This window comes from Chaetura pelagica, unplaced genomic scaffold, assembly GCF_000747805.2.
Source record: "Chaetura pelagica isolate M959 unplaced genomic scaffold, ChaPel_1.0 scaffold587, whole genome shotgun sequence".
Taxonomy (NCBI): Eukaryota; Metazoa; Chordata; class Aves; order Apodiformes; family Apodidae; genus Chaetura; species Chaetura pelagica.
Window position 1 is genome coordinate 353,061 of NW_009953909.1, and position 13,805 is coordinate 366,865.

Consider the following 13,805-nt stretch of genomic DNA (forward strand, 5'->3'; position numbering starts at 1 on the left):
GGCGGTTGTGGCAGCTGGTCCCAGGTTACCTCCTGTGCCCCAGCAGTACCACAGGCACTGGTCCGTGCCATCGTCTCTGCAACCACAACAAGGGTCACAAGGGGTTGTTTTTTTTAGTTAAACTTCACAGTTGCTGACTTAAAAGATGTCTGAGTTGCTCAAAACAAATCCAAGTGCCATCCCAGAGGCAGCACAGAGGCCAAAGTCCTCCAGCTGACATGAGGCAGGAGTGGGGAAAAGGCACTTGACTACCACATTTTTTGCCTCCCCATCAGTGTCACACATGCCTGTGACTGTGAGGGACATTCTGACCTCAGAGGGGTGCACAGCCCCCTTGAAGGGCAGGTGAAGGAGGCACTGACCATCTGCCATGGCCACTGGAGAAGCCAGCTTCTCTTCTGTCTAAATGGGGCAGCCAGTTTACCTGAACTGACCCAGCTGGATACTGTCAATACCTTCCTGTGCTATGTGCTCAGTGAAACACAAAGACTAAAAAAAAAAATAATCAGGGATCAATGAATGATTTAAGCCTGTACAAAACATACTATGTTTGAGGAGCTGTGGGGCCCAGGGCTCTGGACACTGTCCTCTCCAGCTGTGAGGAGACATGGATCTGCTAAAGGCTGAGGGAAACAAGCCACTTCCATCCAAAGCCAGTGGCTTGGCCAGCAGCAGTTCCTTGCTGAATGATGTGCAGATGATGGATTACACTGCTCACATTGCCCATCGACATCGTTCAGCAAGCAGGGACAAACCATGAGGCAGTGACTCTGTGAACTGTTCCAGGGGCAGGGAAGCAGACACGTCTTCTGCAGGGTTTGGAGCTCATCCCTTCCAGCCTCAACTACAGAAACACCACCAGGTCAGAGCTTCAGCCTCAGCTACTGTTAGCACACTTGCTGGAGAGCTACAAACCATGGAATCACATGAGAGAGACAAGGTAGGGGAGTTTCCTCACCACGAAGATGATGCCACACACCGCCAGCCACCGGCGCAGGCTGGACGCCGGCTTCCACTCAAACTTGACCCAGCTGTATGGGGTGAACTGGAAGACAATCCTCTTCATTTTACCTCTGAAAAGAAAGCAGAACACATTCTTGCAGTTTTAAGAAACTGCACATAAGAGACTGCTAACATTTCCTCTTGAGGCACTGATTCAAACAGACAAAATCCCTCCATTGACCCCCCGGAAAATGCTACTTAATGAGATGAGCAGTGAGTCAGAGAGAAGCCCGTCACCTGCACTGTCACTGGGAACTTCCAGGCACTACACCCCCTGTGCAGGCAGATCTTCAGCTCTGCTTTGATCAGCAGAGACACACTACACAGGAGGCTAGTTAATTGCTGGCACAAGACTACAAGGGATTTGTTAAATTGTAATGTTCAGTGCTCCAGCTCCTAGGCCATTCTGACGAGCAGGGAATGCATTCTTTGCATAAGGACCAAACAGATCCTTGCTGTGAATAAAGAAATATGATCCTGGCTTGGACTCCAAGCTCTTTCCCACAAGCTGCCCTCACTCCTCAACACCAGGCAAAGCTCCTGACAGGTCTATTTTCAACAATTTAATCTGCAAGTTAAATAAAACTCTCATAGCAAGCTTCATGCAGTAACAAGCTACTGGAGTCATCTGAGCAGACGTGAATTCTTCAATTCACATGAAAAAACAGAGCAACAACTGGGATCTTTAACACGGGCCCAAACCTGTGGAGTTACTTCTTACACCCACTTACTTGTATGTAGGAATGTTCCAAAGTCCTTGCCATTTGTATGTTTTCAAAGAGAGCCAAGACAGAGTCTTCATCCCACAGTAAATTCCCAACCCGTTACACAAGATCACATCCATTATCCACTGCAAGGAGAAAGGGTGGTGCTGAAGAGACACTGCAGAAGGGAACACTGGAGGCACAGAGGTGCAGACACACCCCCAGCCACAAGGCCTGAGCATCCCCAGGATGCACAACTGCCAGGAGGAAGAATCTCAGCTGCCCAAGCCTGCACAAACTGTTGTGCAGATGCTGGCTGGAGCTTCTCTTCTGTGTTCACTCTGCTACAGAACAGGCCTCTGCCCACTCTGCCAGGTGAGAACTCCAGAAACACACTAGAATCTGAATGTGTTCCTACAGACTTGCTTTACTAACCAAATAACTCCATTCTTCCAGCTTCAGGCTGCTCCTAAAGAAAAGGCTTTATCTGCAGCTCCAAATGTGGAATTACAGCAGGGATTTCCCACCATGCTCTGTCCTGCTGCCAAGTGTGAACTCCAGGGATGGAGCTCTTGAGCTGAAAAATCACTGGCTCTCCTCTGCATTCAGAGCAGTGGAGCACAGAGCCTTAATTTCATTAGAAGGTTTTTTTTAAAGACAAATAGCTTTGCTTGATGTCATTATAAATAATGCATTCACTTTTATAAGCACAAGCATGCAGCAAATCATTACAAGCTTGGGGCAGAGCTTCTACTATAAGAATACAACCAAGCTGAAATACCCTAAGAGCCATAGCTGTGTGCCCTGAATCCAGACAATTCTGATTGCTCTGGTAACCAACCTGCATTTCATAGCAAAATTTAAAAATAAATACAAGTGTGTCACTGTAAGCTGGAGAGCTTGTTTTTTCCACTGAGAAATTAGATCAGAGTAGTCCCTCTGGCTTGAAAAAATCCACACAAGCAGTAATTTAGGACAAGAATGGCTACAGACCATTGTGTGCAAACACCATTTAGCCTCTCAGTAAGGCCAAAAGTTTATCTTTGAAAACCTCTTTCTAAAGCACAACAGAAATTCTAAACACAGAAATATCTACTGTTCCCAGATGGCAGTGAAGACAGGTTTGCACAGAAGGAAGAGCTGGACACAAATGACACTGTTTTGTTTGTTTGTTTGAAATAGATAAGAAAAAAGTCACCATCTGAAACGACTTACTCATAGTTTTACCTTTCTCTTGATTTCAGATTGTATGCTTTTTACCAACACCAAAGATTTGAACATGTTCAGGTAAAGCTTTAGATTCTCTCTCTGGTGTGAAATGAAACCAAAACAAATATTTAACCACCTGCAGCAGTTTGAAAAACCTGCAAAATGATCCCACAGTGACAACCAAGCTACAAACTCAGCAGAGAGAAGCAGCAAAGCTCCCGAGCTGAGCAGTCACACACTTTTGGCCACATCTACATCCTCTAGTTCTCACCACTTCCCACCCCCCTCTCTAAAACCTAAACTTCCACTCAGCCAGCCATGTCTGGGCAGTACATACGTGATCCCACCAGCATTCACTGAAGTTTGGCAGCTGGTGCTCCAGGCTGTACTCCAGGAACTCAAACATGACACTGATGATCATGCACATCCACCAGTCTCGGATCATCAATGTCTACACAAAAGGAGAGGAAAGTGTCAGGTACCACCCACAGCTGCTCAACAGGCTAAAAACCATGACAGAAACAACCACTTGCACACCAGACTGAGCAGAACCAGCCACTACCTACACTGGTGCCCTTTGGATGCTGAGATACAGAGGAACCCATCACACCTGCAGGGACAATGCTCAGACTGACTGTTTTGCCACCAGGTCTGGAAAAGTTATTACTTTTTTTCCTGATTTCAAACCTGATCACTTAAGGAATAAGTGTTAACCCTTCTGGATTCCAAACCCTGAGGACATGTGGAGCATGCTGGACTCCCCAAACCAGGCTGCAGGCTGACAGGATCATGTATCATCTCCAGCACTTCTGCAAAAAGTCTCTCTGATAAAAATGAGGCTTCTTGCAGCCCAAGGCAGGTAACAGCCTGAGTGGGCTGGCACATGGAACCCTATCCCCTTCTAGCTCCTCAGGAATGGGCTCCTGCTCTCCTTATGTCTGGTTACCAGGCTCTCACTATTTAGGTATTTTTTCCTCAGTACTTGTAAAAATAAATACAGAATGCAAGTGAAATGCTATTTAACTTTCTACTGTAATTCTCCTGGACGCAGAAGATCCAAGTGTCTCCAAATGTCCAACTCCTTATGGAAACAGAGCAAGCCCCAGACAAGCTGCTCTGCAGCCCAGGTCTCCCCATGCCTGGCACACCCCTCTTATGGGGGAAAGAGAAACCAGACCAAGGCAAAACACTCGGGAATACATCTGCACTTTGAAAGGCAAAACAAAACAACAGCTATAGCTTATTTTTAAAACAGCCTGAGCTTTTCTAGCTTATCAGATTGTGGCTATGAAACACAAAGAGGGCCTGCAGAGCAGAAGCAGGTTAGCTGGTGGGTTTGCTTGGGTTAAAGAAAAAGCTAATATTTAGACCAGAGAAAAGAGCACAACATGTGCTGAATGTGGTCTGCCAGACACAAGCACCACTGGAATTCCTTCCACATGGGTTAACAGTGATTAAAAAGTAACAAGAATTAAACCACTGCCCGTGTGATGATTTAAAATCATGGTTTGGATGGCAAGGCAGGACCTGCCTTGGGGCAGCAGCAGCACATGGTGCTCCTGTCTCTGGTCACAGCAGAGCTCCCTGCTGGATCTCAGCTCCATGGGCAACGTTCAGCCCAGGGTTCACTCTGCTACAGGAGAAAAGGCTTTTCCTTGCACTGATCTGCCCTCCACATGAATTAGGGTGGAGGGAGGAGCCTCTCAATGTATGTTACTGTGGAGAGAAGCCAGGTGACCTCACGTGGCCTTTCATCACTGCAAACCCTCAGTCCAGTTCCCAGTTCCCAGCAGGACTGACCCCCAAGCCTGGCTCAGCCACCAGGAGCAGCCAAGCTTTAACAGCAGAACAGCCCTGGGACAGAAATGCCACACAAGGCCCATTCTTACCTTCAGGTACCAGCCAAAAAAGTGAGCAGGAACAAATCCATCCAGTTTGTCCTATAAACCAAGAAGAGTGTGTAGGTCACTCTGCACCACCACCAATCCCCCATTCTCAAGGATGACTTTTTCCCCAAGAAAAATGCAGCAATTAACTTCTGATGCTTCTGACAGAAATCCTGACTGCTCTGTAGGAGTTTCTTTGTTCTCACCTACAATGAACAAACAAGCTCCCTTCAAAGCAAAGTAAAAAATGGTCAGAGGGAGAAACTGAAATTAGGATTGTGTTGATAAAGTAGAAACTACTTCTTAATGCTAAATGTCACATTCCCTGCTCTGCAAGGGCACAGCAGCAGAACATGCCCCAGCCAGAGCAAGAACATGCAATTCTTCTTTAGACCCCCACCCTGTATTCAGCAGAGCTGCTTCAATGGTACCAGTCCTGCCACCAGAATCCCCTGGGCCCACTGCCCTGCCTCCTGGGGTGGGTGCCAGACTGAACAGGACATCTGGAATTGCTCTCAGTTACTCCAGCTCCTCATGTGCTGAAGACTCCCACAGGAGACCCAAAGGGCTCGGTGCTCCTCACCTCACAGCCCTACCAGCTCCCTGCAGTCAGGGAGTGGTAAATCATCATCATTCCTGGCCCTTGAATTTCAAGTCTTCTGTTTGCCAGCAAGAAACAATAACCTGATGGTTTCTGGTGTTCAGAAAAATGCAGCTCAAGGGGAGCCTGCAACGTGCAGCTTTTGAACTCTGTGCCTCAGGGTGACTGTGAGCAGATTTGTTCAGCACACTGTCATCCCCACCTCCCAGGGGAAAGGGCTGACATCCATCACCTGAGGAACAAGGACTGCTGAACAGTTCACCCTCTCTCCTGGGCAATGTAATTAGGATACAAAGAGATACCTCCATCTGCTCAAGAAGAAAGGTCCAGAGAAGTAAGAGCTCCACGACCTACAGTCATGACCTGTTCTCTCATTCAGTGCCCAGACAATGGGCACTTTGCAGAGCTCAGCTGAGTAACCTATTACCAAAACCAGACTCATTAACAAGTACCTTTGTTCGTTTCTTACCCAGATGTTGTGGAAGGGATCACTCCCATTGCCAGGATCATAAAGAAGGCAGTTGCCACCATAGTCTCTTTCTGGCAGAGGAACACCTAAGTGTGGATCAATGTACTTCATGAACTTCCTGCCATCCTGTACAGTCTGCAAAGGAACACAAAGCCACGTTCCCTCTTAGGAAGTATTCATGCACAGAAAGTACAAAGATAAGCAAGATCAAAACTGTACCTTCCAATGGGTGGGTTTTTAAAAATGTGCTGCAGAACAATCCTTGCAATACAACCAGACCTGCAGGCATCACACAGCATACAAACCTGAATTATCTGCCTCTAATGCTAAATACTAAGGAAAGGAATTCCTACAGGATGGACTTAAGGTTTCTTAAAGATGAAAAATCAGAGCTCTGTTTCCTAAGCCCATGGGACACTCCCCACGTCCCTCCCTCCCAAGAGCTCAGCACTCCAACTGGCACAGCATCCATCCTTCCCACCACTCACCCTCTGCCCTTCCTCTCCCCTCCTCAGGCTTGGCCAGGGCAAAGGAAGAGCAAGCAGTGACTCAGAAATGCTCCTTTGGTGGCTGCCCCTCCTGTGCTAATGACCTTCTGGTTTCCTACAATGGGCAAGAGCCAGCAGCACTCCAAGGAGCCCAGGCAGGCCTTGGCAGGCTGCTGGCAGGGCTAGGGCACATGTGCTCAGCTCCCTGCAGGGCTGTGGAACAGGCAGGCAAAAGAAAGTGATTTTCAGTCAATAACCTTTCAAATAAGGTCCCACCAGCAGCACAGGTAACAGGCTTGAAGCAACCAGCAAGGCAAAAATTCTTACTATATTAGTTCTAGACAGTGACCAAACCTTGAACTAATTTACTTGGTCTCCTTCCAAATCTCCGGCTCCTTCCTGGCACTCAAGCCCCACTTGCAGAGGTGCAGGTGTGGGCACAGGAACAAAAGGGCTTGGTTACACTGCCAGGTTTACTGTTCTTGCTTATCTCAACATATTTTACCTCAACTGCTGCATTTCTGAGAAGTCACAGAATCGTAAAAGCCAGGGGAAAATTCTCAGTTTACTAAAGGACAAGAATATGGTAAAAAATAACTGGAAGTTCCAACAGTGTGTTTCTGGGAAAAAAAACTTCATCCTCAGTTTGCTGCCACTACACCAAGTTTTGTAGGAAGTTTTGGTTTCTTGCAAAAAAAATGTTCAAACCACCAATCATTCAGGGTAAAAAGTATTTCAGAAGATGACAGAAGATGAACCTGCCCCCCAGTCTGCAGGACCTAGGAAACCACCAGCTGGTGCAGCTTCAGCCAAGTCCAGCAGAGACCACACATGAGAAGCTCCAACTCCTGGTGTTTGGTCTAAACAGGGACTCAGGCTTCTTACCAACTCATTCCATGACACCCCATTGCCATGTCTGACCCAGACCCACTGGAGGTCAGACAGCAAGGTGACATATTTCTAGAATATTATAATTCTTCCTCAACCTAGAAGTAAGTCCCATTAAGCAGCACAATTATTTGATCTCACAACAATGAAGAGTATCTCCTGGAGTCAGCAGGTATCCTGCAGAACAGCACACATGACTATTGAGCTGGCATTCAGTGACCAGAGGGCTGAGGCACTTACCTGGAAGAGTATGAAGATGAGGAAGAGCTCATACACAACGCTGACACAGAGCCAAAACCTCCAGTAAGCTGCAGAAACAGACAAGGGGATGTCAGCCAGCCTCCCAGCACAGCAGCAGTCCATCATTCATCTACTGTCACTATGCATTTCAAGAGGAGATACTCCCACCACGAAGTTAGGAAGCCCAGCATGCAAGGGAAGTGTTCACCATCCTGCCCAAAGAGCACAGCCAGGGAGGCTCTTGGACTCCCAGACAGGCTTCTATCTATGGAAATCTGCCAGAATTGCTCAGGCAATGGTCTGGATCTGTGGGAAGGGACCAGAATGCATAAAAATGCCTCAACCCAGTGAGCTAAATACTTAGGAAGCAGAAGGAATGGCATGTGCCACTTGCAATGCTTCCCAGCAGCCCAGGGCAGAGAACAATATCCTTCCTGAACTATCCTTTCTTTCTCTTCTTTCCCACCTCACCTGACCAGCTTTGGCTCTCCCAGCCCTATCACAGCCAAGGCTCTTGGCCAACTTCTGCCTCTCTACAGACAGGACTGAGACCAGCAGGAGGAACCACTGCTTTCACTTCTGTAAGCCCATCGTCTCCCCTGAAGACAAGACTGTTCCTCAGGAGGCAGGAACTATTCCAAGACACCAAAGGTTCCTTCACTTTCACTAGGAATTTTTATTTTTTTTAAATTGTACCAAAGGTTTATCAGGTACTAGATACCAGACCCATCAGATAATCTGAAGCTCTTCATAGTAAGAGAAACATCCTGCAAAACTCAGCTGCCTCAGAGCCTGCAGTGGTTTTTCACCCTCCCAAGCTGTGTGATTACAGCTCTTCTCACTCTGCAGCAGCACCTGAACCTACAGGGCACACAAACTCAAGTATTTGTGCACTTCCAGCTCTGTCACTGTCACCTCAGCTCCTCTGACAGACTCAGTCCTCAGGTGACAGGCTCTGGCTGTCCTGAGTACCAGCTCTGTGGTCCATGGGCTGTGTCTGTGTCCCCAAACCATCCTGCTCCCCACCCTTGCCTTCCTTCCACGTGGTGACCTCTGGGCTCTGAGAGCTCACCTGGCCTTCTGTGAGCTCCTGAGCAGGGGAAGGTGGTGAACACAGAGCCAGGACTTGCACAGGGTGCTCCAGCACTTCTAACCACATCAAGGATCCACACAGGGCAATGCAGCAAAACTTGACTCACTGCAAGTGGGGATTAAATCTCTCACGTGTTAATCACTTTGGAATGGTTTAATAGACTTTCCTTCAGGTGTTTCCTGTTTACACTTCCAAAGCAGAGCTCTCCTTGCACAGTTACACTTGGAGAGAGTCAGGGCTGCACTGGGGCACAGAGGAATCCAGAGGGTGGCTGCCATGGCTGGGTAGAGAACAAGGAGCTTCTCCACTGGCAGCAGTGAAAAAGCAAGAACCTTCAGGCCGTATTTGGGCATTTATCTCTACTATCCCCAAGGCAACTTGGGTCTGTTCATGCCTAAAAGCAGGACCATGACACAACTAATGCAAGAACTAAACAAACTCTAGGCTTGCAAACCTATTTGTTCATCAGCTCAGCACCTGCCATCAACCAGCCATGGTGCTGCAGAGCTTCCCAGGGGCTTGTCTGCCCCCTGAAGCAAAAATCACTGTTGTCTTTGGCCAATTCACCCTCAATTAAAAAAAAAAAAAAGCAGCTTCATTTCTAACAGGAGCCTCTCATAGCCTGCTTCTGACACCATCATTGAAACAGGCTGAAATGTGAGAAGCTGTCAACTTTTTTCAGCAAAACTGCCAAGCTGGTTTAATGAAAATGGCCCACTTTGCCCTTGCAGAAGAAGAAAACCCCAACAAGCAAACAAAACAAAACAAAACACAGGGAAAAATAAAACAGGCAGGTGTGGCCTGGATAGCAGGAAGTTCAGGCTCTGCAACAGCTTCCACTGAAAATTTGGAACTTTTAAGATTTTTACTTAACACGTCTAGAAACTTAATTGGAATTTCTTAATTAGGCAGCACGATGAAATGCCTTCTTAAGGGTCAGTTATTAAAAAAATCAGACAAATGTCTAAACACGAGGTGGTTTTTGCCCTTGCTCTCCCTGAGGGAAGCAAGCCCAGCCCACCCTGCCCTTGGTGAGGCACTAACCAGAGCCCCGGCTGCTGCCCTCCCCGCACAGCAGCTACAGAAACCACAGCTTCAGGCTTCTGCCTTTCCTCGAGGTTTGATTAACTTTCAAATCCACTGGCAAACTTCTCCTGGCAGGACTGACTGAGGGAGCAACCTCCTGTCTCTCTAGAATGCAGCTTAGGGAAGGCAAGCAAGCAAGAAACCCTCCACTGGTGAAAGGATCTGAAGAGAGGAACCTCTGCCCAGCCCGGCGGTGCCTTCCAGTTGGGTCAGCAGGGCAGGACCACGGTGCTGAGGGGCTGTGAAGTCACCAAAACCTCAGTTTGGATTTGATAAGGTGTCTGCTGTTCTCTCCTATAACGGCTGCACACCTTGAAGAGTAAGGACTGTGTTCATGCCAGAATTAACCTTTAGTGAGCACGCTGCCCCCGTGGGAGGGCGCGTGGCTCCCTTCACACACCACCACGTTTCTTCTGACCTGTGCAGCCCTGCATGGCAGACCTGACACCACCCAGACTGTGCCTGACTAGTTCTGCAACTGATGCACACACGGTTCAGAAAGCAGAGAATCTAGACCCTCATCTGAGCTCTCCTGCTCCTGTGTACACAGGGTTCTGGCAGCAGAGGCTCTGCAGCTGCTGGGCACGCTCAGCGAGGCTTCAGCAGCAGCAAATAGGGGCTGGCTGTAACTCAGTGTGCCCTGCCTGGCTGGCAGGAGTGCCCAAGAGGGTCTGAAGAACACTTTATAGCTGTGCCTGTACACCAGAAACAAGATGTTTTCCAAGCTGTACAAACATCATGTTCTCTCCCTGCCTAGCCTCAGCTCTAGCTATAAAGCTATTTTTGGCATGTCTCTAATATTTGTTTTCCTTCAATGCACTTGTCACCATGAACCTCCCTCAAATTAGGACTATCTTCCTGATGAAGCAAGCCTCAACTACTCATTTACATACCTGATAGTTTGGTGATTACTATGCTCAAACACTAAACTGCTGCCATTGTAGGGAGGCTTGGTAACACAGGATGAACACTTAACCAAGAGCACTGCCTGGCTGGGAGCACAACCAGCCACTCATCCTATTTATCAACAGAGGTTTGAGTCTGGCCTATGCCACATGAAGGGTTAAGTAAGAAAATATTACATGTGTAGCCAAAAATATATATATTCTCAGCTATATGTATGGGATATATATATATATATGGCCAAAAATAATATATATTCTCGGTTCTTTGCCCAAGCAAGGCCCTTGTATCAGAGCTGAGAAGTGAGTGGGAGCTCTGAAGGGCTAATCAGAAGGTGCAGAAGGACCTGTCTGGTTTGAGCAGCCCCTTGGGGCAGCTCCCCTGCTCAAATGACTGCTCTGCAGCACAAGGGCTCCCACCATTTGTGAGCAGAGGGGGGACAGCAGAGTAACTGGGCAGGGAGCCCTTCGTCCTAGTCCCAGCCCTGCATGGGCAGCTCTGTCTTTCTCAGTGTAATCCCTGAGCACATCAAATGCTATGTCAAGAGAGAAAAACGTGAGGTAAAAGCTCAGCTTGTCCCAAGCCCTACACAGAGCCATCCATTCCAGCACCAGTGACAAGCAGCCCATTCGTATCATCCCAACAGTCCAGACATTTCCACAAAACCAGCTGTGAGCTGGATTCCTGAGTTGTTAAGGAGCTGGCAGCAAGGGCAGATCACATCCTATTCCCTGGGTAAGTCCCAAGGAAAGGATTTCTTTGCAGAACACCAAGGCCACCTGCTCCATCCAGCTCCCTCAGGTTCTGCCCAGGGACAGGGCTGAAGGACCAGCTCTTCTGCTCCTTTCTGGCTGCCTCACCCTCCAGCCGATGGCTCAGCTGGGACCTGCACAGCTCACTCTGCCCTGACACAGCATCTCTAAAGTCCAAATCACTGCTGGCAAAGGCTGGGAATATGAACAGCTTTGTCTCAGGGCATTAATAACTGTCATGGAAGATTTATTTTAAATTACAATGTGGGCATGTAATCTTGACACACAATAAAACCTCACTGAACTCTTGCAGCACCAGGGCATCCACACGTTCAAGGCTCCATAAAAGGAGCTGACAACAAGAATGAAGAATATTTTTAATTTACAAATATTAAGAAGTTAGCATACTGACCCCAACTTCATCTGTGTTTAATTTTACCATGAAACACATTACACTCCCCCAATTTGGGTGCTCACCCACCAATAAATGGACCCTCGAGCAAAGCTTAAGAGTTGGACCCTGTAAAATATTGTTCCTTGGGGACAAGGCAGTGGTTTGGATGGAACCAAATGGAGGCCTTGAAGACAACAATTTCCAAGGGGGAAATGGAAAATGGAACAAAAAGCAGGGTAAGTTTGCAAAGAAGTCTTGCCTAAATAGTCATGCTTTTCATTGTTTTATGTTCATTATTTATTTTCATGCCCTACATTTCTCAATTACAGCAAAGCAACTGGCAGAGGTCCGTGTAGCAAATTATTAGCTAAAGTGGAGAAAATGGGGGAGGAGGGTGTGAAATCAGTAGAAATATGGTAAAGTTGGATGAGCTGTTGGCTAAAGCTGACACTGCCAGTAATACTGAAGGGAACAACAACAAAAAAAATTACCAGTCTGGATGGATCCCACCTACGTGGTTCTTAAGATCAGTTTCATTAGTGGCCTTAGTGAAAAGTAGGTTAATAACACAAGGCACAAGCAGCAAGGAAGGCAGGGCCAGCAAGGAGAAAATCGGATGATCTCAAGGGGCTGGAGGAAGAGAGGAGCTCACACTCAGGAGGTCACACTCAGGAACCAGTGCAGCTCATGTGAGCTCAGCAGCTGAAACAGAAGCATCTGGTATTCCCTGCCAGCCACCCAGCTCTCCCTGTCAGACATGGGAAAAGGCCAAGCAATGCAGAGCCAGCCAGCAGGGTGCTATCAGGGAGACACTAGGTATTATCACAAAAACCAGAAGTGCTCTCACACCTACAATATTCTCCTTAGCTCTGGACAGCTGTTTTAAAGAAGAAAACTCAAAACACGCAAAGAGAAGGACTAGCAAAATGTTATGGGGAAAGCAGACTTAGATTGAGGGGAAAGACTAAAAGCAAAATTGTTTTGCTTCAGAAATTGTTAACAAAACCAGTGGTGAGTTGGCACAGGAGAGCTGGGAACAAAGGATTCAGGAGGATCTGCACTGAGCAAGAAGAGCTATTCAAACAGAAAAAAACATGAAAACCAGACAGAAATTGAACACATCTCAGAACTGGTCATCACCAGGTACACACACCTCCTGAGCAAACTGGCCCCAGAGCATGGCAGGAGCCCCAGGCTGCAGAGCCTCCCTCCCTGGCTGCATGTGCCAGGGGTGACCTGCCTGACCCACTGCCTCCTTCTGCCCTATAAATGGAAGCAGCACACACAGCCAGTGTGAGGCCAGTTCCTTGGAGATGAGATCTTGCTCCTGGAACAGCAGCACGGAGCTAAGGTCAGAGCCTCGGCAGCCTGGAGGGAACTTCCTGAGCCAGCTGGGTAACTGGAGAGCTGAGGCTGCAGCTCCACGCAGGAGCCTTCCCATGGGAGAGGCACAGGAAGGACTGCCACTCTCCCCCGGGCCTCTGGAAGTGCCCACTGTCCCAGCAAACTGCTGCAGCCCTTGAAAACCACCCTTCAGAAGACCATCCCATCAAGGAAGCCAGAGGAAAGGAGAAGTTAAGACCCATCCCCTCAGTATTGGGAGTGACTGCACATGTGGGAGCTCCTTCAGTCCCCCTGCCAGGGACAGTTTGTTTCCAGGTACTCAGCTCAGCCCAGCAGCTGCTGTTCCCAAGCCAGGAACACACAGAGGTGCTGGACGTTGGCTCAGGCTTGGCCACAAGTTTGTTGTAGAGGTCTCTGACCTTGGGACCTTCCCCATCCTGTTTGCACTACTTTGTTCTAGGGAATAAAACCAACTTCCATCCTAGGCAAAGCCACTGGACGTGCTAAAACTGAAAGGCCCCAAATACCACAAGTGTTCTTAAAAGGAGCAACCTGTCTTACAGGAGGAATCAGCATGAACTGCAGCAGAGAGGAAAGGCTAAAAACTGCTATTTAGTAAGACCTGAGAAACACAAACTTGTGAACAAGACCCGAAGCCTGCAGAGGGGTGCTGTGGGCATTGCTCCAGAACCACCTCTGCTTTGATCAAGGTTTTAAGTGTCTGCTTTCTCTCACAGGGAATGGCA

At 48.0% G+C, this 13,805-nt stretch overlaps 1 protein-coding gene across 1 annotated transcript in view; it reads right to left on the minus strand.

Annotated features, from left to right (window-relative positions):
* PTDSS2 (phosphatidylserine synthase 2) overlaps window positions 1-13,805 on the minus strand; it is a 37,275-nt gene that overhangs the window by 8,277 nt on the left and 15,193 nt on the right. The window contains exons 4-9 of the mRNA XM_010001452.1: window positions 7,488-7,555; window positions 5,872-6,006; window positions 4,805-4,855; window positions 3,253-3,366; window positions 1,734-1,852; window positions 959-1,073 (exon numbers count right to left, since the gene is read on the minus strand). Coding sequence (XP_009999754.1) covers window positions 959-1,073; window positions 1,734-1,852; window positions 3,253-3,366; window positions 4,805-4,855; window positions 5,872-6,006; window positions 7,488-7,555 — 602 coding nt within the window. The remainder of the gene's footprint in view (window positions 1-958; window positions 1,074-1,733; window positions 1,853-3,252; window positions 3,367-4,804; window positions 4,856-5,871; window positions 6,007-7,487; window positions 7,556-13,805) is intronic.